At 38.6% G+C, this 25,971-nt stretch overlaps 1 protein-coding gene across 1 annotated transcript in view; it reads right to left on the minus strand.

Annotated features, from left to right (window-relative positions):
* Positions 1–20,021: 20,021 nt before the first annotated feature.
* Positions 20,022–25,971, minus strand: part of ZW10 (zw10 kinetochore protein) — a 42,174-nt gene continuing 36,224 nt past the window's right edge. The window contains exons 14-16 of the mRNA XM_037841492.1: positions 25,746–25,877; positions 24,780–24,982; positions 20,022–20,630 (exon numbers count right to left, since the gene is read on the minus strand). Of these exons, the coding sequence (XP_037697420.1) occupies positions 20,510–20,630; positions 24,780–24,982; positions 25,746–25,877 (456 nt within the window). The 3' untranslated portion in view covers positions 20,022–20,509. The remainder of the gene's footprint in view (positions 20,631–24,779; positions 24,983–25,745; positions 25,878–25,971) is intronic.

Genomic DNA, 25,971 nt, shown 5'->3' on the forward strand with positions numbered 1-25,971 from the left:
AATATGGACTGTGAGAACAATTCCCACATGGTGAGTGATGGTGTCAACATTGGATGTCAAGATAATTTGTCATCTGCTTTAATTAAGACACAATGGAGTAGCAAACAAAAATCAGTCATGTGGTTGATTAAAAATAACTTCCTAAACATCTGCTCTTGGTCACTATTAGCTGTCTAACACTTTAAATCAATGTTTAATGACTGGCATGAGTGTAAAACCTTTGTGATTCAGAGAAAATAAATCACTCTCCCCATGCACAACCTTCTTTGATATGCACTTTTAACCTACTAGTCTTTTGTTTATTCTCCAAGACTGGCTTTCATCAATCATCCAGAGGCTTATTAAATGCCTGATTGCATACCGTGCAGAGCTGGGCATTGGACTAGAGAAGCAAAGAAGCCCATTCTCTGATCCCCTGGAATTCACAATCTTACCCAGACAACTCATGCAGAATGCAGAGTCAACGAAACAATCTCAAAAATATGTCATAGGGTAGACACAACAAATACAAAATTATAATTTTCTTCATTTTTACACCAGCTTGTGTGGGTCCAGATTCTTTGAAGTTCATTCTGTCATTACAACCAGCCTGAGAGATAAGCAAGTCAGGGATTTCTACTTCCATTTGATTAGTGACCACACTGAGAAAAGAGAAGCTAAATGATTTGCCCAACTTCACACTGGTCAGTGTCAGGGGCAAAAATGAAATCCAATCCAGGTTTTCTGACTTCAAGCCTAGAGCTCTCTCCTCTCTACCGCTGACTTCCACAGAGCAGGAAAAAACAGTGAGAGATGTTCAAGGTCACTGCTCCTTTAGGTGAAAAGCAGGTCTATAACTGGATTGGGGGGCAGGCACAGGGAGAGGTTTGAAGAACTGTGACCAGCTTGGATGAGTGGGGTGGAAGCAGCTGACGAATCCAATGATCAGTTCATAAAGGCTTTGTAGTGAAGGGGGTTTTCAGGAATCTTTTAAATGATGGGAGAGAACTGAATTTGATACGTGGCAAGATAAGGAAAAAGTGGAATGAAGCAACAGAGCCTTGACTTTTACTCTAGTTCCCACTAAATTTCAAAAGACACACCCAGGGTAGAAAATCCCAAGTACCCTTTCAGCCTTCTCGTTTCCTGCCAAAACAGGAGCAAGGCTCCTAGGACCTGGGGCTGCATCAGGAATGACTGGAATTAATAATGAGCTCTGCCTACGTCACCTCTGTTCTCTGACACAATCTGTGAACCACAGTTACTAAGCAGCTGTTGCAGTAATTGGCTAATTAAATTAGAGCCCACTGAATGCTTTATTGACCTGAAGCTCACTCCAGTGAGCAGGCCCACTTTGAAGGTGACTATGTTCATGGCTGTTAGCTAACCAATTAAATAAATGGACGAAAACAATACAGGCAATAGGAAAAGTCCCATCAAGGTAAACAAAGTGTCTAAAGCACAGCTCCTTGGGTGAGTGGCCTGTAGGAGATTTGTCTGGAGAGCTATGAGAGGTAGAAAGACCCATGGATGGGGAGGACTTTGCTTGAGAAAAATGAAAAGAGCTCTGGATTCAAACAAACCTGTGTTGGGACCCTGGCTTTGCTATTAACCACGGTTTGTCCTTGGACAAGACATTTAACCTCTCTGTGCCTTGATTCCTCATCTGTAAAATGGGGCATTTTCCTTATAGGAATGTTCTTAGGATTAAATATGAAAACATACAGTCTTTGCTTATGCAGATCCAGCTCTCACATGGTACCTCAGCAACCAGACTTACAAGCCACCAGAGTAAACTCTGACTACCCAGAAAATACTGATGATAATGAGCACAAGTCACTTTTATAAAATAACTACAAAATGCACATTAGCCTGATAATGCCACACCCTTTCTGGGATTCTGTTAATGTTAAGATGAGTGCTTTCATTCTAAGTTCTTTCTGCCTCACTGAATTTATCACATACTTGCTCTTTCTCTCTGTCTCTCCCCCTGACTGGAGACCTCAGCTTTATGGTCAGGAGTTTCTCACCTTCATTTTGCCTGCCATATTTGGGGCAGGAAGAGAGGGCACATTCAGCAGCCCCCAGGGCCTGCCTCTCACCACCTCACTCTCAGGCTCACTCCTACAGATAGCCATATGGATTTTGAGGAGAAAAAAAAATGCACCTTTATTTGCCTTTTTGTTCCCTGGTAAAAGAAGCTTGTTGGCTAATCCCTTCTTATTGAACTAAAACCTCCCATTTCCACAAAAAATAGTAATCAGAATAATAAAACAAAATGGAAATCACCTCCAGTAACAATAATAATAAAGAAATATAATAAAGTCATATTCATTTGGAATTCTTGAGAAATTGGTTGTTCTATTTAAGAGTTACCCTATCAAAACCGAATACCAACTTGCCAAGAATTAGAATGTAAAGCAAACATGCCAAATTCCAAGTGCACTGGGATGATTCATTCTTTACTGATTCAGAAGCCTTGCAGAATTTGGCACTGTTTTAGGGATGATGTCAGGGCTTCATTTTTTGCTGATGAGTACCAGTAACAAAAATTGGAGGTGATTTGTGGTAATGAATTCTAAACAGGTGGTAATGAATTCTAAACAAACAGGTTTTTATACATTTATAACAACAAAAGTATCCACACACAGCCACGGGAAGACGCTCTCCTGGAATCCAAAAAAATCCTTCCCCTGTTGGAGATCTCATGGGTTACTTACAAGGATATTCCAGCTCAAGCTGCCAAGGTGCCTCCCCTTTGCTCTTTATTTGGGCCATGTTGCTGCACATTATCAGGGGCTGACTTCAAATCAGTCCCGAGCATTTATTAAACCCACTCTGCACAGCTTCATAACAAGAGAAGCAGTAGATACCAGCTTCAAGGGAATTCCAATTTAGTTGGAGAAATGCCTACATAATTAGACTCTAAATTGGGTGCATTGAGCTAGAAGTGCTGAACACTAAGAGTTAACATGTGTATGTGCTAGGCCCTGTGCTGCCTGTTTTACACAGATTGCCTCATTTCATCTTCTCAGCAACTCCATGAGTCGGGTCATATGATTATAACCATTTGACTAATGAAGAGTCTGAGAGAATAAATGCCTTGTCCAAAGTCACAGAGGTAAATAAATTTAGATTTGGGTATCAAACCCAGGTCAGTGGGACTCCAGAGCCCACACTGCGACGTCATCCCTCCAACCCTGCCTTGGGCACTCTCCATCTTATCCACGTGCTTGTAGACCAGTTGGCAACAGATAAGCCTCTGCAAAGGATCAGAAGTAGTTCCCTTCCACGTTTTTTTTTCTCTTCCCAGTTTTCCCCCACATATTCTGCCAAAAGCTCCTACCAATCACTTCTCCCAAGAGAAAATGACAAAGCAAAAAACTGAGAATAGTGGCTTCTGAGAAACCCCTTGCTTTTACTCCGAAGCAAACTCGAAGAGGAAACGTACTTCAGTGCAAATCAACACTGTCTTTCCTTCATGGAAGAATAACATTACTCACTCAATTAGACCATGACTTTGTTTTTATATAAAAACAGAGCTGTCGTATACTCCTCTGAGAGAATTACTCTTTCCTTCTTACCATTTTGCTGGCAGAAATTAGTAAAAGACAAACAAACAGAAAAACCAGAAAGTTAAAATTCTCTTGAGTTTTCAGGCACCCCAAGTTCAATTCTAATGGGATGATAAGAAAGTACATGTTGAACAACCAGCACTTGGGGCAAGAAGAAATAGAAAAAGAATTAGAATTAATACTGTTGTGCACATATACTATGGAACCAGTCAGCCAGATGGAAGAGGTGGCCAATGTTTTTCTAAAATGACTAAGAAGTTGGCCCAGGGATCCAGCTCTACAATAAGTCTGCTGGGGACCCACTCTGCTAAAAACTAGAATGTCCAAGGTGTTTTGTAATTGCCTTGCTAATAACTGCTTTTCAGAAAGTGAAGGAAGAAAAGAGGGTAGCTTTTTATCCAAGACATCAGTTAGAGAGCAATTGAAAATTTCACAAGAAGAAAAGTTTGGCTAGGCACAGGCCCTGGCTTTTGGAAAGCATATTTCAAAGAACACAGAAAAATGCCAGAAATTATCTCACGGCCATGGACTTCAAAAGAAAGACATCAGACTATGAATATTGGGGGGAGGCTTTAAAAATGGAATGTCTGGTCATATAATAAAATATGATGATGAAATATAAAGCAGGAGTGTGGCTGCGAATGGAAACCAGCAACAAGTTCTACCTAACAACAACAATGAAAACAAACAACAACAATGAAAACAAACAACAGAGGGGAGTATATACTTCATAAGCTCAAGTATAAGAATGGCTGGACCTGGGAAAAGTGTCAGGAAGATCAAAGCCCAGAATGTGCTGAAGTTCAGGAACAACATTATTTAAGGGGATGAGGGTGGGGAGGTGGGGGGCAGGCAGGTGCAGTCAATTAAAGAAAAGGAACAAGAAAGAGTAAGGCTATGCTTTGGAGTTATGATGCGAGGTTAAAAAAGAAAAGAAAGAAAGAAAGCTGAATGGGTCAAAAACTATTTTGCTTCCATATCAAGGAGAATTATCTTCAATCTGGAAAGGACAGAACAAACGTAGCTGAGAGGAAAAGGAAGCCTAAGATGGGTGAAAAGGCAGGAAACGAAAGCCTGGGTTTTAAATGAGTTCTCAATTCTAGACCCTGATGAATTATATCCCATGGGACTTATAAATAAAAGAAACTGCAGATGTAATCACAAAACCCTGTTAACATAATCCTTGAGATGAACAAGAGTCCCAATTTTCAAAAAAGGGGTTAAAGGATCTACTACTTCAGACCAATGGGATTGTTGTCAATTTGACAAAAGATCCTAGAATAGATTATGAGATAGAGAGTTGGTGAGCAGAAAGTCCTCATTTTTCAGTTGTAAGTAATAACATTGCTACAGAAATGGCAAACTATTTAGACTGCATATTTAGGAACTGAGCTTAGTATTTAAATTGTATGAAATATATAACAAAGTTAATCTAGCATAAGGTTATGCATAATTTTTATCATACTGCATGGTAATGAAGCATAAATGGAGTCCGTCTCATGCAAATGAAGACAATTACAATTCTTTTAAAGCGGCATTTCTAAAGTCAAGGAATGGCGAATGGGAGACAGAAGTCAGCCAGTGCGGCTGCAGTTCCCACACCACTCCCTGCAGACAGATCTTAAAGGAAGGGAGTTGTCCTCTGCTAAATCAAGCTAGTCCCACGATTCCAGCCACACCCAGTCCTAGTGCCCAGCAGCTGGAACTGGGTAATTATGTCTTCTGGGATTCTCTGTGAAAATTATGCAGGAAAATCAGATTCTAAGAGGGTCAGGGATATCACGTCTGATGAAAAAATCTGAAAGAGAAAAGTCTTTTTCCTGGCACCTTTGAACGACCAGAAACCATGGGATTGGGTTAGCTGGAGTGAGTAGCTGAGGAGGAGGGGATGAAGCAGTCAAAAGGGAAGTGGAAGAATGAGTAAGCTGTTGGCTGTATTTTCTGTGTTTGTTATTTAATACCCCGTATTCAGGGAATGGGAGCGGAGTAGATATAAGGTGAGCCTGAGTGGAGAGATGAGGTTGGGGGGAAGTGGCAGGGAGAAGGTCAGCTAGAGGACAAATCCTAGAGGGCAGAGGAGAGGGGGTAATAAGAGCAGAAGGAAGGATACAAAAAGAGAAAGCTTCAAAAGAAACAAAATTCACACTTGGAATGGGCCCTGGGTTTGAATCCTAGCTCTGTCTTTCACTACCTCCGTGACCATGGCTAAGTTACATAATTTCTCTGCATCTCAATTTCCTCAAATATAAAGTAGAGACAGTAATACCCACCCCTTGATTTTGTTGGAAGATTAAATTAGACCACATGTGAAAGAAGTAAGCCTCTACCTTGCACTCAGAAGAGTCTCAATAAATGTTGTCTATTATTAGTATTTCTTCAAAATGTTGTTTTGGACCAAGTCTTTCTTTCCCCTCCTAGAGGCCAAGGCAATGTTCACATTTCATTCTTAGCAAGAGTGGCAGTATTCTATATTAGAAAGAGCATGGAATTTGGAGTCAATCTTGGCCCCAACATTTTCTATCCGATGACCTTGGGCAGCTTACTTAATGTATTAGCCATCTATAGCTGCACAACAAATTACCCCAAAACCTAGACACTTAAAACGACACTTACCCAGGAACTTGGGTGTGGCTGAACTGGTCCTCAGTCTCGGGGTCTCTCACAGGCCATAATCATGGTGTCAGCCAGGCTGCGGTCATCTCCAGGCTCATCTGGGGAAGGATCCACTTCCAAGTTCACTCATGTGGTTCTTGGGCAGGATTCAGTTTCTTGTGGGTTATCTGATTGAGGGCCTCAGCTCCTCGCTGGCTGTCGTCTGTTTCCCTCAGGTCCTTGCCACATGGGCCTCTTGCTAGGGCAGTTCACAACATGGCAACTGGCTTCCCTCAGCCAACAAGCGAGAGGACAGTGACAGAATGCAAGCAAGACCAAAGTCACAGCCTTTCATAATCTGATCTCAGAAGTGACATCCCATCACTTTTGCCATATTTTATTGATTAGAATTGAGTCACTAGTTCTGGCCTATGCTCAAGAAGAGGGGATTACACAGGCACATGGATACTAGGAGCTGGGGATCATTGGGAGCCAATTTAGAAGTTTCTACCACATTTAACCTCTGTGAGTTTCTGTTTCCCCACCTATTAAAGGGAAATGATAAAACCTTTCTTTCAGGGTTATGAGAATTAAATGAAATAGGTATTAAAGTACCAGGTACATAGTAGATACTCAATAAATTATATCTGCAATTATTATTAAAAACTCCTCTCCCCTATTTTCCCAGTAACAATATTAAGAGGATGTTCTTCAAGGGCAGAGTATTGTTGGGATGCTCTGGACTTACATTTATGAACCATAGTGATTTCATAGCAATTGCTTTGTCCTAGAAAAGAAGTTCCCTATGGGGTAATGCATACTATACTCTTTGAGGAGACATAAGCACACAGTTAAATGGAAACAATGTTTGTTGCATTAAGGAAATAAAGAAGTGCTCAACAGAAGGCAGTATGGAATGTAAGAAAGAGTTATGTCTGGCGGACTTCATTTGTTGCCTTAATAGTGTCACCAGACTAATAGATTACAGGATTGCCATAGGCATAACAAAGCTGGATTCTGAAAGAGCATGTGCAAACCTCTGAAATTATTTTTGAGAATAAAATGGAGAAACGTGGTTGGATGATTATACTTTTAGATAGAATAACAGTTCAATGTCAACTCATAGGGAAACTTCTAGTAACTAGCCACAACATTTTCAGACTGTCCTCTTCAACATCTTGATAAATGTGAATTAAGAGCAACTCCTCTAATTTGCAAAGAAAACAAAATGTGGAAGAATAATTAGAACTTCTGAGTCTCAACTTCAAAGAAGAACACAAAAACTAAAAGTATGTGCTGAAATTAACAAGATGAAAGGCCACATAGATGCATGTATAGTAATGGATTTGGGTTTTTAAAAATTAAGATCTCTGACATGACAATGATTCATGTAAAAATAAAAAGCCTGGGTGTTTTAGTCAACTGCATGCAGACATAAAGAAAAACATCCGCAAATTAGGGAGGTCATGCCCCCATGATGCCCTGGTTCTCAAAGCTGCAACCAAAATTCAATTCTGGATGATGTCTTTAAGGGGGACTTGACAAGTGAAGGAGCTAAAGAGGATGAATGAAACCTCCTAGGACATCATCATAAGTGCTCAACAGTGATGATTTGAAGGTGTTGAATGATTGTAACCAGGAGGAAAAAAAAAAACACAAACACAAAGAAACTGAGGATGTTTAGCCTGGAAAAGAGGAGACTTGAAGGAGCAATCTAATAGCTATCTTCAAATATCCAAAGGGCTATTACTGGGAAGAAGGAACAGAAGGACATTTGTAGACATCCCAGAAGTCAGAACTAGGATAAATGAGTAGAAGTTACAGAGGAATACATTTTTGTCTTAAAGAGGACTCTTTCACAATTTGATGGTCACAGACCATACGTCTTAGAAATGAAGAGTTCACTGCCTCACAAGACTGCCTATTTGATGGTTGGACTACTCTATCCGAAATGTTGTGGAGGGAAAGCTTACCTTGGGTGAGAAGATACTTTCCAATTCTACAAGGCTATGAATCTCTTCAAGAAATCCCTAAGTCTTGTAGAGCACTGTTTTCAAACTGCATGTTACCAGTCACTATGGTTTATGAAATCAATTTAGTGATTCACAACCAGCATTAAAAACAAAAACAAACAAACAAACAAAAAACCCAAACCAGAAATAGAATGAAAAATATTTGAGTGTATTGCATTAGTAGGGTTAGTATGGTATCACAAAACTTTTGTTTGGGGTATGGATATATACAAACATTATTATGTTTTTTTTTTCATGAGTGTGTGTGTCTATGTGTATGAACTAATTTGTGATGGAAAATGCATTTCTTAAGGGTCTCATAAAAAGCATTTGAAAACCACTGTACTAGACATTGCCTTTCTACTCCCAAGATAATAGCTGCCCTACTGGACTACTCTGTTCAGAGCACTCTGCTGCCAGGATCTCTGTCACCAAGTACTACCCATGGGTCCTCTTCTCTGATTTATCTACTCTTACTCCTTTGGTGATCTCATCCAGTCTCATAGCTTTAAATACCATATCTTGACAACTCCCAAATTGAAATCTTCAGCCCATACTCTGTCCTGAATATCAGACTCATATCCACTTGCTGACTCAACATCCCCTCCTTGGATATCCAATGGACAACCCAAAGTTAACATATCAAAAATTCCTAAGCTATGGCTCTTTTCCTCCAGTTTTGCTCTCCCTACTGACTTCCCCCATTTAATTTGCTACCAAATCCACCTTTTCAGATTAAAATTCTTGGACTCATCCTTGACACCTTTGTCTTTCATATCCCAGAGCCAATTCATCAGGAAATCCTGAGGTAGACTAGCTAGATGTTCACCAAATCTTTTCTCCTTCGTAGGCATACAGTGAGTCATTTCCCAGCCTCCTTTATAGTCAGGTGTGATTATGTGACTGAGTCTAGCAATGGAATATGGTCGCTTTGCCTATTAAAAACCTCCCTTACATGATCCTCCATTCTTTCCCAGTCTGCCTGGTGAATGGATAGGATTCCAAGTCCCAAAAGGAGGGTGGAAACACAAGGTGAAAGGAACTTGGGTCCCCCAGAACCAGTCACCAATTGACTTATGACATGAACAAAAAGTGAACTTTTACTTGCTGAGGCCATCATGAATTCAGGGTTTATCTGATCCAGCAGTTATTGTTACCCTAACTAATAGAAATCCTGTTTAAAGCTAGGCTCTAGCTTTAAAATATATCCAAAATCCAACCACTGCTTACAACTCCACTGCCACCACCCTGATCTAAGCCATCATCTTTCACCTGTAATGTTGCTGAAAATCTCCTAACTATTCTCCCTTCTTCTAAATATGTTCCACTGTTTTCAACAAAGAGTAAGTCAAATTTGGTCTATCACTTCTCTGCTTAAAACCTACCAGTGATTATGTTATGTTAAAAAAGGGAAAGGGCATGCTTATCCTTTAGAGATATATACTTAGGTATTTATGGATTGAATGATGTTCTCTGGCATCTATTTCAAAAATCCAGTGTGTGTCTGGTGGTGGTAGTGGTGGGGAGTGTTGGGTAGGGGATAAAGATGAAGATGAAATAAGACTGGATCACAGGAGATCAATATGCTATTCTACTTTTATATGCTTTTTTTTTTTTTTTTTTTTTAAGCTACTAGTTCCCATTTGACTCAGTAAAAAAACCAAAATCCTCACAACGGCCTATAAGGTTCTACACAATCTTGATTCCTCCTCTCCATTACTTCTCTGGCCTCCTTTCCTACTACTCTCCCCCTTGCTCTTTGTTATTTCTTGAGTTCACCAGGTATTCTCCTCCCACTTTAAGGCTTTGCAATGCCTAGTCTCTCTGCTTAGAGCTGTCTCCAAGATATCCACATAGCTTACCTAGTTTCTCAATGAGGTATACTGTGATTATTTTACTTAGAATTGCAGCTCGACCCTCTTTCCTCTGCTGCTCTGGAGCTCCCAATTGTCATCACTCTGTATTAATTTTTTCCATATATTTATCTTCAAATATACCATATAATTTACTCATTTCATATCTTATTATTTATCTTTCTTTTATCACTAGAATTTACATTACCAGGACAGGGAATTTTTGTTTGGAGTTTATTTTTGTTCAGTAACCAGAACAATGCCTGGCCTCCAGTAAGTGCCCAATAAATGTAAGTGGGATGAATGTACAAAGTTTTAGAACTACTTTTAAGCCTGACACAAGGGAGGGAAGAGGTGTCCTTAGCCTTGGTACTAGTCTTTTCTTAAATAGCTGAAGTAGCTAATACCCATCTACTCCTACCCTACTCTCTTGCACTAAACAAGAAATCTAGGGCACCCAATTTCTGAGGAGGAGTGAAGAACTTATATATAAGCTCATCAGAATTACTGCCCTCCTCCCCAACCTCCAGATTTCATAATTTGGTTTTGGGATATCTGAGGCTATCTCTAGTTATGCCATGTGATAACACAAAATTCTTAACCAAACTCCTCATGACAAAGTAAAAAATTTGTTTAAACAATATGGTAATTGAAAAAAATTCTCAAAATTGGGGCTTTGTCATCCAAGCGTTTTAGGAAACTTTAGGCCTTGGCAAAATACATATTTTTAGGAAGATGTTATCACAAAACAAATGTTCAAGATCACTTCTATGATTAGAAATAATGTGGGCATCAAAACACAATCTAGGACTGGAAGAGAAAGGAGAAGACAGTGCCATGTATTGTGAGGAAGAAATGCAAGCTAAGGTATCCCAATAATTGCTAGCAGCCAGCAACAGAAGGCTATACCACGTAAAGTCTTTGAGGCAAGCCTTCTAGCCTCAAAACCTGAGTTCATCAAGATAGTGGAAGAAGATGCTTCAAGCCTCCATCCCCACACAGAAGCTCTGAACAACCAGCAAGAACCGGCAGGCACATCTTTCTCAAAACTCCAGAAAACAGGTAAAGGACTGCAGTAACAGGGTGAACACCAAGGCAAGAAAAAAAGCCTACTTGTCACATCCTGGCTGGCCCCTCCTCTACCCTCACCGGCTGTGTGTGGAGTCGGCCTGTACTCCGAGTGCAGATCCCTGGTCACAGTTCCAGGGGGAGCAGAGTAACCCTCCTGCACATACCAGGAGCATGTATGTCTGGCCCAATCTGTCTGGTGGTGGCCTGAGGGACTCAGCGACCCAGAAATTGCCTTGCATGTAAAAGGCAACTCAGAGTGCTTTTCTACAGAATGCTCTGTTAGAGCAGTCAAGTGGCTGCCTGGGGCAAGGGATTTCTGGCTGCAGGACATACACTGCAGTGCCGAGGACCATGAGGAAACTGTTTCCAAGGGAAGAGAGGACATTACGAACCATGTAAAGGAGGAATTCCTAGGGTCACATGTGCATGCCTAAGACAAGAGGCATGTAGAGAGGATCAGGGAGGCCCCCATGCCTTGGCCTGGAGCTATTCTCTAAACTTACTGTATAGATAAGCCCTACAGGAGAGCACTTACAAGTGTCAGAAGGTATTTTCTTTTTTCCCTCTTCCTTTTTTTTCCTTATTAGCTCCTGGCATTCAAGGAAAGCTCTGTCATCATATTAGCTGGAGACAAGCTTAGGGAACAGATGCCCCAGAGTCTCAATTCCAGTGATAACATACTAAAATAACAAAATGTCTGGGCCTCAATAAAAGATTACAAAACATACAAAGAAACAGTAAGTGATGACCCAAGCAAAGGAGAATATCACCAGAGATGGAAATTATGAAAAGGAATCAAACAGAGCCGAAGACCAGAGTAATAAAAATTAAAAATTCCCTAGAGGGGTTCAACAGCAGGTTGTAGCTGGCAGAAGAATCAATGAACTTAAAAAGAAGACAACTGAAATCATCCAGTCTGAGTAGCAAAAATAAGAAAGAATGAAGAAAAGTGAACAGAGCCTGAGGAACCTGTGGGATACCAACAGGCATGCCAATATAAACACTCTGGGAGTCCCAGAAGGAGAAGCAAGAGAGAAAGCATCAGAGAAAATATTTGGAGAAATACTGGTTGAAGATTTCCTAAATTTAACCAAGGACATGAAAATTCACATCTGGGATGCTCAGGGAGCTCCAGACAGGATGGACCCAGGTAGACCACCTCACACCAATGTGTGATTGAACTGCTGAATGTCAAAGATGAAGACAGAATTCTGGCGGCTGTGGGAGAGGCGAAAGCATCACATATAGAGGAACGTCAATAAAATTGAGTGATTTCTCATTGGAAACTGTGAAGGCAGGACGGCAGTGGGAAGACATATTTAAAGTGCTGAGGGCAGAAAACTGCCAACTAAGAATTCTATAGCTGGCAAAACTGTCTTTCAAAAATGAGGGAGGGATTACCACATTCCCAGATAAACAAAAGCTGAGGGAGTTCTTCACCACTAAACTGGCCCTATAAGAGATGCCAATGAGCTTGAAAGCAAAGGACAATAGACAATAGATTGAAGCCACATAAAGAAATAAAGATCACAGGTGAGGATACAACATGGGTAGATATAAACTCCAGTACTATTGTATTTTTGTTTGTACCTCCACTTTTTACTTCCTACAGGATCTAAAATGCAAATGCATAAAATGTGATGATAAATCGGTGGTTTTGGACTCAAAAAGTATAAAATGTAATTTGTGACAAGAACTACATAACACTGGGAGGACAGAGTGTAACAGTGACTTTTAAAATAAAATCTTAAAAAACTGTAAACAAGCAGGAAATTGTAAAGTAACCTTAAAATGTAACCTCTAAAACTAAAATCAGGCTATATGGTAGCTCTTACTCTGACAAAGGAGCAGTTTGTAAATGTAAAGTCTGTAAACATATGTAAATGTAAAGTTTGCACCTTTTACAGGTGTCACCAAACTCCTGAAGAAATCAGGAAAACAGGAGATAACAAATTACTGAAGTTCTCCAAACCTGTTACAGGTTAACTAAAATAATTCACGCCCTTTGTCTCTAATGGGTGTAGCCAATTAAAGAATTACTGGGAGATTGCCCCAAACCTCCCAAATAGATGGGCCTTTTGTCTATCAATCTTGTTGCATGTTAATTCAATGATTATTTCTCTTTGTATCTGAAACTGGGTATAAAATAGAATTGGAAAAACACTTCTTCGGGGAGGCAGATTTTGGAAAACTTCCCCTGCTTTCCGCTGGTATAAAATAAACCCTTTTCCTCTTCAGCTGGGTTCAGTGTAACTTCTATTAGCCGTGCTGAGCAACAAACCCCTATCTGGTAAGTGGACTCAAAATTTATAAAATGGAATTTGTGACAAGAACTACATAGCACTGAGAGGACAGAGGGGTATAGGAGCATAGTTTGTGCATTCTTCTGAAGTGAAGTTGGTATCAAAGCAAACAAGATTGTTATAGATTTTTTATTTTTTTTAATTTTTTCTTTTTTTCTTTTGAAATAAATTCAAAGTTACAGGAACAGTTGCAAAAACAATACTAACCCCATACAAAGAATTCCATCATACCCTGACACCCCTTCTGATAGCTCAATCCACCAACTTTAACATACTGTCACATCGCTATTTCTTTCCCTCTCTCCCTCCTTCCCTCCCTCCCTATCATCCATCATCTATTGCTCTGTCTTCTGAACATATGAGAGCTAACTGCACACATCCTTGAACATACACTATAATCCACGTATACACTTCCCATGAACAAGAACATTCTTTTATGCAATCCCATTAAGAGCTGCTACGAAGTATGAGAGATTCAACAATGATACAAAGCTTACAGTCTATATTTCCTTTACCTTATGTCTCAACTGTGTCCCTTTGAGCCACCTGTCCTCTATCCTCCAATCCCATCCAAGTTCATCCTTGGCATTCAATCGTCATTTATTTAGACTTTTTTTTTTTTTCTTCAGTTGTGGAAACATATATACAGCCTAAATCTTCCCATTCCACCCCTTCCCTAGCCTTCCATTAGTGGGATTAATCAAATTTAGAATGTTGTAATGCTCTTTCCCACCATCCATTACTAGAAATTTCCCTTCACCTCAAACAGCAACTCCACACTCATTTCTTAACTCCCCATTGCCCCTTCCCCCATTTCTCTTAACCCAAACTCTACATTTCATCTCTATGGTTATATTCTCTGACAATTTGTTTGCTGTGGGGGTTAAAATTAACCTCTTAAATCCATATCAATCTTGTTTTTTTTTGATACCACCTTCACTTCAATAGGACACATAAACTATGTTCCTATACTCCTCCATTCCCCCACCTTTATATAGTTGTCTAAAATTACATATTTTACACTGAGTTCAAAACCACTGATTTGTCATTAGAGTTCATGTAATTTATATCATGTAGGAAGTAAATAGTGGAGTTACAGTTCAAAAATTATTGACTTCTATTTGTATTCCATTGTGGTTGGAGAATGTGCTTTTGAGTATATTCAAAAATTTTTTTTTTTTTTTTAATTTCTTGAGGCTTGTTTTATGTCCCAGCTTATGGTCCCTTCTGGAGAAAGATCTGTGATAACTAGAGAAAAATGAGTGTCCTGGTGATTTGGGATGTAAGGTACTATATATGTCTGTTAAAATTCTCTATCTCTCTTTCTCCTTTCTTTGTTTCTCTGTTGGTAAGGCTCCCTTTAGAATCTGAAGTAGGGCAGGTCTTTTATTGGCAAAGTCTCTCAGCATTTGTTTGTCTGTGAAAAATTTAAGCTCTCCCTCGAATTTGAAGGAGAGTTTTGCTGGATAAAGTATTCTTGGTTGGAAGTTTTTCTCTCTCAGAATTTTAAATATGTCATGCCACTGCCTTCTTGCCTCCATGGTGGCTGCTGAGTAGTCACTACTTAGTCTTATGTTGTTTCCTTTGTATGTGGTGAATTGCTTTTCTCTTGCTGCTTTCAGAACTTGCTCCTTCTCTTCAGTACTTGAGAGTCTGATCAGAATATATCTTGGAGTGGGTTTATTTGGATTTATTCTATTTGGAGATCACTGGGCATTTATGCTTTGTGTATTTATATTGTGTAGAAGGTTTGGGAAGTTTTCCCCAACAATTTCTTTGAATACTCTTTCTAGATCTTTACCCTTCTCTTCCCGTTCTGGGACACCAATGAGTCTTAAGTTTGGACGTTTTATTTTATCTATCGCATCCCTGAGATCCATTTCGATTTTTTCAATTTTTTTCTCCATTCTTTCTTTTGTTCTTTCATTTTCTGTTCTGTGGACTTCTAGGACACTGAGATGTTGTTCAACTTCCTCTAATCTTGTATTGTGAATATCCAGAGTCTTTTTAAATTGGCCAACAGTTTCTTTTATTTCCATGAGATCTTCTATTTTTTTATTTACTCTTGCAGTGTCTTCTTTATGCTCTTCTAGGGTCTTCTTTATGTCGCTTATATCCTGGGCCATGGTCTTCTTGATGTCCTTTAAATCCTTTGCCATGTTTTCACTCCTCGATTGTAGTTCTTTGATTAATTTTGCTAAGTACTGTGCTTCTTCCGATATTTTGATTTGGGAGTTTGGAGTTGGATTCTCCATATCATCTGGTTTTATCATATGCATTAAGATTTTCTATTGTTTTTGGCCTCTTGGCATTTGCTTTGCTTGATAGGGTTCTTTCAAGTTGTAAAAAAAAAGATACCAATCTAATTTTTCAGAAACACAGTTTCTTGGCATAGTTTCTCTAACTAACCAGCAGATGGCATCTGCAAGTCACCTATATCCCTCAAGTCAGTTCTCCCCAACTCTGTCTCTGTGGTGTGTGGGGAAATGATTCTTGTGGGGTTCAGTTGGAGAACTCAGTTTGGGTGTGTTGCTGGAGCCATCCGCCCTGAATGTGGGGCGCGTGTATGGGTGGCCAGAGAGGAAGGGCAGCTTTAATATTCAAATCCCCTAGGTTCCTGGAGATTCAAGGCTGCCACAAGAGTCCAAGCCTTCATTTCAGTTTTGCCCCAGATTTTCTGTCACTGACCCACATACCACTGGCATTGACATAGCATCCCTGTGTTTTCCAAGCGGGCCTCCCTTCTCAGCTGTAATCTTCCAGGACCTCTGCTGAGGGAAGGCTGTGCACGTTGTCCCTTAAGCTAAGCCCCGGGCTGCCAGGCCGTGCAGGGAGGCTGTCTGCCTGATGCAAAGATTAGCCTATAATTCTTGACTGGTGTAAGTTCTGAATGAAAGGCAGGCAGTAAAGCTGGGCCCCACCCCTTTCCTCTTAGAGAAGATGGATGCCTTAGGGAGAGATGATTAGCATTTCAATGGTCTCTCTCTGCCTGTGCCACACCCTTGTCTGGGTCACAGAACTGGGAACTCAAAATGGCCGAGGCTTTCTCCACTGAGTTGAAAAAGGAACAGAGTTAGTCCGAGGAGAGCCTCCGGCTTTCCAAGGTTAGTCGTCACCCAAAGACTCTGTCTACTTGTTGGAGATTTGCACCTCTTAGTGAGCAGTTCACACTCGCTAATTAAAACCCCAGCTGGAGCTCAGCTGAGCTATATTCACTCGCTGGGAGAAAGCTTCTCTCTGGCACCACGAGGCTTTGTAGCTCGGGCTGTGGGGGAGGGGCCTCCCAATTTGGATCCGCAGTTCTTACTTAGAGATTTTGTGCTGTGATCTCGGGCATTCCTCCCAAATCAGGTTGGTGTATGATGATTGGACATTCACGTCTGTCCTCCTGCAGTTATTCTGGATTGGATACTAGTTGTTTCTGTTTTTTTTTTTAAGTTGTTCCAGGGGGACTACTTAGCTTCCACTCCTCTCTATGCCGCCATCTTAGATCTCCGATTGTTATAGATTTAGGATGTTAAATTTAAGCCCTATGGTAACTACAAAGAAAATATGAGAGAATATGCAAGCTCATATAAACAGATTAAAGTACAGGTTTCCAGGGGTGAAGGTGGGACAGGAAGAAAGGAAAGTTAACTCATAATAGATGTAGGGTTTCTGTTTGGGGAAATGGGAAAGTTTTAGTAATGGTAAGTGTTAAGGGTACTGCTTGGGAGTGATTGAGATGGGAAAGTTTATATTTTATAAATGTTACCACAATTAAAAAAACAAAAACAAAACAAAACAAAAAAAGAAAAAGTAAGAGCAACTAAAGAGACAATGAACAAATACAATACGTGATCCTGGATGAGATCTAGCAAGGGAAGAGAAAAGGCTCAAAGGGACAAAACTGGGACATACGAAAAGACTGGAATATAGACTAAGCTTTATATCAATGTAAATTTCTTGAACTTGGTAACTGCACTTAAGGTGGTTACATAAGTGAATGTCCTTATTCTGAGGAAATGTACATGACAGTATTAATAGTTCAAGGAGCATGATGTATACAACCTACACTCAAGTGTTCAAAAAATTAATTGATAGATTGGCAGAGAGAGAGAGGGAGAGAATGATATAGCAAATGTGGCAAAATGTTAAATTGTTTGGATCTGGGTAACTGAAGGGGGGCATAAGGGGATGTTGGAGTTCTCTGTTATTTTTCTAACTGTCCTATAAGTTTGAAACTATTTCAAAATAAAACTTTTTTTAAAAATCCAATTTAGAAAGACTTTGTGCCATCTTTTTGTCCATGAGATAATTTCCAATAAACTATCCTTTCCTGAATTTACAGCTATCTCCCTTTGCTAAGAAGTTACTCCCATATATATTTTCAATTATCCATGGCACAAACTACATATGGACCTTAGACAAACTCTTTCTTTGGGCCAGTTTTCTTATTTTCACAAAAACACTATAGGGTGTGTGTATATATAAATAGACCCCTCAGTACTTTCGGAGGAGAGACAAAATCCTAGGAAATCAGCTAAACAATAGAATGTAAATGAAATGAAACCCAACAAAAGGTGGGGAATTGTTGTCTGAAGCAATAGCAGAAGTATTTGTAAGCATGGGAATGGGGTTATCCACATCTTTAACAATATTATTAATCAGAAAATACTGTTCAATATACACACAAATGATTGTTCAGTGACATGCTGTGGCTTACAGTACATGTAGGTGCTGTTCAGCATCTGGATTTCCTGGGCTGACCAAAATGAGAATGTAAGCCCAGAGTAAAACGCAGAGGTTACTTGCCTTCCATTCCCACAGACCATGCCTACATGGCTTGCAACGCTTCTAGGCCTGAGTAAAGAGTGCCATCTGGAGGATCTCTATTTCAGAGACAAATCCTCTTGCAAAACTGTGACGACAGGTCACCAACTACTCGGGATCCACATTAAAATAGTAGCCACTATCAAGTCACCTCTAGGATTTAAATTGTTTGCAGACTTGCTTTTTTTTTAACAAAAACTTTTACTTCCTTTTTACTACAATCCTGGGAAATCTATCTTGAATTTCCTTTCTCATTTGTATAGTTCTGGTTGCTATGTGGGAAGAGTTCTCTTCTAGTCGGTCCATAGATCCACTGAATGAGCCAAGCCTCTTAAAGTTCCCTTCCTTCCATAATCTACACACTCTTTTTAAATGAGGGAGGTTTTACTCCATCCTAACTAGGTTGTCAATCAGAACAAGTACCCTCAAGGTCCTCGTTCCAGTTGCCAGACCCAACTCCCACATGGTCAATCAGATGATCCATCCCTAACCAGAATGAGCATCCACTTAATCATTGGCTATCAATTGCCCTGGCCAGGGAAGAAGACAGTCTGCCTGCTCTGTGTGCCATGGTATACAAACTACTCATCAGAGGGAAATAGTCTCAAGGGACTGAGTCTACACAGCATTAGAACAGTAATGCAGTTTTGTTACTAGGGGGAGGGAAGAAGTGGGGATTGTGCTTTTCAGTACAAGAGCTCCCTCCCCCAAACTGCTGTACCTGTCAAACAACAGGCATAGCTTCTATGAACAAAAGAAATCTGCCGTTCTATGTAATAGCCCTGTGATACATTTATTTCAGTTCTGCCCTTAGTTTCCCATTCTGCCAAGAGCTGAGAAAAGAATGTTCCTGAAATTGTGTGAATTTTCAAACAGATTTTCTTCACTTATGAAAATGGCCCCTTCCTCCTCTCTTAAGAAAACTTCTTTGTTCTCAAACCATCAAAGTTGGTTTAGAAAATTATTTTTTCTGAGTTCTCATAGTAAGAAATGGTAAGTACAAATACCTTGTCAGCTGAGTTCTGCTATAAAGGGAAAACCAGTCTTCTTGCTTATTCTTCTATGACCCCTAAACAGCAAAAGAAAAATCGAGCAACGGAATGACTTGATTAAAGGGGCTAAGCCAGAACTAAGACGAGGGTAAAGGCACAAGAACATCTGAAGGCAGCAGGAAAAATAATTTGTTCAATGTGTAAAAGGGTTTGGAAGGTTGAGGACTAAGAAAGCATGTCCACTTTACTTAAAACTTTCTCTGGAGAGCACCTGCCTCAAAAGCACATAAAGATCATACCACTTACCCCTTTTCTTGAGAGGAAACCATGTATTTTAGTATAAAGAGATATAATCCAGAGTTCTAAAGGGGTAGAGGATAACTTTAACATAATATATATCTCCAATGGTTGCAAAGAGTAAAAAAACACAAAAAAGTTAAGCTGAAGGAAGACCTGCATCCGCCAAATAAAGGATCAGGCTATAGAGCTCAGAGTTAGCATCTTATGGCACATACGTTCTAATGGATCATCGGCAATTTACAGCCTTTGCCATTGGACAAGGTACAGAAAGAGTGGAGCTTGAGAAGAGGGAAAAATCCAACCAAGAAAATAGATTTTAGTTGAAATAGTAAAAAGGGTCAAAATGTATACTTAAAGAAATGCATAGGAGTCTTTGAAATTGAGAAATTATCAGGTAGTGTTATGAAGAAGGTAGAAGACAACACGTCAGTGAGTACTCTCTGAGGGTTATATAAGTAAAAACAATGGTATAGCAGATAAGAAAACTACTCTCCTTTTTCAAAGCTTTCAATGTTATTAAAGACACTCATCCTTAAATTTGAAAAGCAGTATTTATTGGGAAGAAATATTACAGGAAGTCTTCTTGATTCCGGCAAGGCCAAATATGGTGCCCCTACTCCCCACGCCCCAAATATCTCCCATTTGCTCACCAATTTTTCACCCTGACTCTTGGAATCTCCTGCATTACTTGGTCTGAGGCCAGGGCCTACCTTTACAAGGTATATAATTCCCAGAGGACTCTGCAAGCAGCATGAAATAATGCTGCCCTACAGTTTGTCTTACTGAGAGAGGGTGGCCAGAAAGTCAACAATTTGAGGTTCTTTGCTCTACATCTTAACATCCAGTTCTTCAACAAAGCATGATACAGACCAGGAGATAAGCTGTTCTTATATCAAGTCAAACTTCCATGATATATTGATTCACCAAAACCAATGGTGATTCCAAGAAGTCTTTAAGGCAGTGACTGTGCCAAGACAGGAATCCACATTGTCAAGACATGGCTTTCTCATTAAGATAGAGTTACTTAATCTTAGCAAGGGCAGCTGCTCTTCTTTCTGTATTCTGGAACAAGGCACGAATTAAAGCTTTCACTTCACTGGACGAGAATGCAGCTGCCAGAGGTCCTTTTCCATCTGCCCACCTGCAATATAAAAGAAACACTTCTATTTCCTATTGTCTCCATAGTATAAGCAACATTTAAAAATTGTTTTTTTTTTTTTTGGTTCCAAATGCTTATTTGTTTTAATTGAAAATATGACATTCTGGATATCTTTCCAAGAGAAAGCTCTTGGACCTATCCCTTAGTATCTTTCATCTCTTCTGCTTATTGAATGCATTAAGTATCAGCAAAAATGGATGAGGCGACCAAGTTAGAAAGATAAGACTACCTTCCCTTATGCTATACTCACCAAACCCTGTATGACCATTATAATCAAACGGTCATGCTTTGGCACTAGAACTACTTTAAAAAGTGACCCACAGGCTTCATCAAAACTTTTGTGATGTTCAACACTTTTGTGATGTTCTAAAATTGACACTGTGAACTACTGGTTATATACTTTGGATGGATTACAGGGTGTGTGAATATATCGCAATCAAATTGCATTTAAAAACAAAAACAAACAAACAAAAACAAATGTACCACACCAATACTAGGGGTCAACAATAGGGCAGGTAAGGAGTATGAGATGTGAGATGTTTGGGGGATTTTTTGTTTTTTGTAGTAATGAAAATGCTCTAAAATTGACTGTGATGATGAATACACAACTATGTGATGATACTGTGAGCCACTGATTATATTCTTTGGATGGATTTTATGGTATGTGAATATACCTCAATAAAATTGTAATTAAAAAAAATTAAATACTTTTGTGAATCAAAGGACAGTATCAAGAAAGTTAAATGAGAACCTACAGAATGGAGGAGAATAATTGTAAACGATATATCTCATAAGAGTTTAAGAGTCAGAATATATAAAGAACTGCTACAACTTAACAACAAAAAAGACAAAGAACCCAATTTAAAAATGGGCAAAAAACTTGAACAAAAAAAGATATACAAATGGCTGATAAAGATATGAAAAGATGCTCAACATCACTGGTCATTAGAGAAATGCATACCAAAACCACAAAATACCATATCACACCCACTAGGATGGTTATTATTTAAAAAAAATAAATAAATAACAAGTGTTGGTGAGGATGTGAAGAAATTGGAACACTTGTACAATGTTGATGGGAATGTAAAATTGAAAAGCCTCACTGGAAAACACTTTGGCTGTTCCTCAAAAACTTAAACACAGAATTACCATATGACCTAGCAATTTCACTCCTAGGTATACACCCAGAAGAAATGAAAGTAGGAACTCAGACAGATATTTGTACACCAATGCAAAACAGTTATTCACAATAGTCAAAAGGTGGCAAAAACCCAAGTATCCACATATGGATAAACAAAATGTGCTATATACACATAATGGAATGTTGTTCAGCTGTAAAAAGGAACGAAGTTCTGATATATGCCATAACATGAATGAAACTTGAATAAATGCAAGTGAAATAAGCCAGACATAAAAGGACAAATATTGTATGACCTCACTTATAAGAAATAACTAGAAATACTTCATCAAATAAAAAAACAATTCCAAACAAAACAAAGCAAAGCAATGGGAAAAATAAATATTCTGAAATAACTTCATCCCTTCCAATATACTCCTGCTGTACCAAAAGAAAATTAGAAAGAAAGAAAGAAAGAAAGAAAGAAAGAAAGAAAGAAAGAAAAAGAACGAACGAACTAGAATATGCAAATTCATAGAGACAGAAAGAAGAATACAAGTTACCAAAGATGAGGGTGGGGGTAGGGAATGGAAGTTAATGCTGAACAGTTACAGAGTTTCTGTTTGGGGTCATGGAAAAGTTTTGGTAATGGATGGTGGTGACAGAAGCACAGCACTGTGAATGTAATTAATACCACTGAATAGTATACTTGAATTAATACCACTGAATAGTATACTTTTGAAAGTGATTAAAACAGGAAATTTTATGCTTTATATATTACTACAAAAACAAAAAAATCATAGAAACATACAACATAAAGAGTGAACCCTAATGTAAACTATGGACTTTTAATACTGGTTCATTAATTTTAACAAATGTACCACACTAATGAAAAATGCTAATAATAAGGGCAACTGTGCAGGGGTAGGGTGGGGGAGAGGATAATGGAATGCTTTAGTTTCTACATAATTTTTCTGTAAACCTACATCTGCTCTAAAAAATAATGTCTATTTAAACAACACAATGAATTGTACACTAAAATGGTTAAAATGAGAATTTTTGCGTTACATATGTGAACGACAGGCAACACACATAACTGACAAAGGATTAGTAAAAAAAATACACAAAGAACTCTCATGAGTCAATAATGAAATCACAAATAAACCAGCAGAATAGCTGCCAAAAAACATGAACACACATTTTACAAAAGAAACATGACCAATGAAAAGATGCTCAACCTTCCTAGAATCTAGGGAAATGCAAATTAAAATGACAATGAACTACCATTTCACACAAACTAGATTAGAAAAAAATTAAAGTCTGATAATACCAAATACTGGTGAGAATGTAAAACAACAAGAAAAATAAACTGTGAAATATCTGTACAATGGAATATGATACAGCAGTGAAAATGAACTGCAGCTACACATATCACCATGAGTGAATTTTAAAAACATAATATTGAACAAAAGAATCAAGTTATAGACGAGTCCATGTGTAGAAAATTAACAAACAGGCAAGTCTAAATTTTATATTGTTTAGGAATACATGTAAATATGGTAAAACTATAAAGAAAGGCAAGGAAATTACACAAAATTCAAGACAGTGGTTACCTCTGGTGGGGTGCATTTTGGAGGGGCACACAAGGGCTTCACAAACACTGGTAATATTTTTCTTAAGCTGAGTAGTAGACACATGGACATTTATTTGATTCTTTTTTCTTTTAACTGTGAATATGTTATATATATCGTATTCTTTCATATGTAGATTTCACAGTTTTAAAATGTTTAAACTACACATGGCCAGAGGTAGTTTTTTTTGGTAGAAAGTTTTCTCAAATAGATATTAGATTGATTATATGTAGTGAAATCTCAGAGGGGAAAAAAATTTTCCTAGGAAGGAAAAAGGAGCTGAGGACATATCATTATTACAGTTTTTTTCCCAACAAGGAATAAATGACCATTCTTGGGCTACCAAGAAGGCCCTTTAACAGCAGAAAGAAAAATTCTTACCTGTTGCCTTCTGTAGTTATTACCTAAAGATATTCTTTCTTATCTACTAAGGACTTGTAAATAACAAATGAATAAAGCAAAATGTTGTCCTAAAAGTAGTTAGAAATTTTGATTTTTTTTTTTTTTTTCCAAGTAGAAATCACATTTGCATACATTTGCATTGTTTTTGAACGGACAATATTTGCTGAGAACAACTCAGACACATCTAGACTGACTGGTCTAATATAATTGAACATCTGCAATAAACCAAATGAAAGCAGTTAGACAAATAACTACAGACCCTAAGGCCCATTCAAAACAAAGTTGACTTTTCTCTAAATATACACTAAATATAATCTACCAGGACAATAATAAAAGCATCTATGGATGTATAACTAACCCACATCTATTTGAGTTTATATTCTGTTGTGTGCAGTACCAAAAGCCTGCTGATACTAATTATAATAAGATACAGCATTTACTGGGCACAGCAACATAAACTGATGATGCTGAGATAAAACATCATCCACTGTGTTTAAGAAAAAATGAGTCCTTTCTAGGTGTATGGTGCTTAATCCCTAAAGCTACTGCTCTCCCCCTGCAGAAGAGTTGCTGGTCAAACAATGGTTTTCATACCGATGAAACACACTTCTCTGTTAACATATGAAAGCCATTCTTAAAAGGCATCCACTGTTGGCTATAATGGGCAACAACTGCCATCCTGGTGTCAGAGGCAGTACTTCTTACAAATTCCAGATCATATGTAAAACATACAAAAAAAAAAAAAAACTGGTCAAGACAAGAATAACATGAAACGAGAAGTCTTTATGTTATCAAATATAAGAAAGTGGTAATGAAATCCACATGATGATAGGCCTTGCAAAAGCCCCTACTGCTATTTTTAAGAAATGCTTTCCTGAGTAACAATAAGAAACAAAAAAAAAACACTGCTTCCAGTGGCACTATTAGTATTCTTTTGCAGCTGTGGAGAGATATACCCCTCTATATAAGGGTCATACGCACCGATCCCCAATTTCTTGTAGACTGGCTTGTAGCATCATCATCAGTTCTTTGAAAGGCATCCATTTTGGCACAAAGACTGGAACCTCTTCTTGATATTTCTTGTTCTTGCTTTCTTCAGATAGAGGTGCAAATATTTGGGGTCCTTCATCCATCACTGTTTTGCATAAGGAATACAATCTATCACCATCTTCAGTAGAGATGTCCTGGTTTTATACATAAGGAACACAACAAGAGAAATGAGCCAGCTTAATGATAGAGAAAGGGCAGATCTTTGGTGGAAGCTGTCCAGGTAGGTCAGCTAAAGCAATGTTTTCGAACCAATTTAGCACACCTTACTAGAAACTAAATTTCATTAGCCCTCAGACAATACTCCTAAAGCTACAATGACACAAAATATATTTAACAAATTGCCAGTAATTTAGTTTGCCTGCATGAAAGAGCCCATTTCTCCAGAAGAATGTGGCACAGCTTGCTGCAAAGCAGGGGATATTATTACAAATATGGGTTTAGGCAATCTATGCTTTAGAGGCACCGGCTGGCAGAGTCCAGGTAATTTTCCTATAGGATTATACAAATAAAAAAAAGTGGTACCTGCACAAGGCTGCATTCACTTTACTAAATTAAATTATTGAGTTCACTTGTAAATTAAATGACTTCATACATTACATTTCAGGACTACTGTCCAATTTCCAAACTCCTCATTCATAATTTACAAAGATGCTAGGCTGAGAAGAAGTACAATCAATCCTACTTTCTTACACAGGTATAAAAGATAGAGATTACCAAGTCTCCACCAACATTAAAATAAAATGGAAAAAAACAACAACATACTGAGTTAGACCTGAAACATGCACAACTTCTACTGTCCATGTAAATTAAAAATGAGATTTGAATCTAAAGTTGTGAAAACACAATCTGGGCCAAGAATAGCATGTGAAGTCAGGTGAGGTATCTAATGACTCTTACCTCTAGTGCCGTGATTCTGTCAATGATTTCAGAAATTGCTGTACTGAGTAAAGTCCCCATAGCTTTGCAATATATATTTACCGGCAGGACATCCTGCCACACAATTCCAAGCCTCTTAAGTTGGTGCAGTACCTGTCAGAAGAATACAGCTATTTACATGGCTTATGAATTACATGCAATTCTTATTTTCCAGATTTAAATTTATTATCTGTGTGTGTATGGGGGA

The sequence above is a fragment of the Choloepus didactylus genome, chromosome 6 (genome assembly GCF_015220235.1).
Source record: "Choloepus didactylus isolate mChoDid1 chromosome 6, mChoDid1.pri, whole genome shotgun sequence".
Taxonomy (NCBI): Eukaryota; Metazoa; Chordata; class Mammalia; order Pilosa; family Megalonychidae; genus Choloepus; species Choloepus didactylus.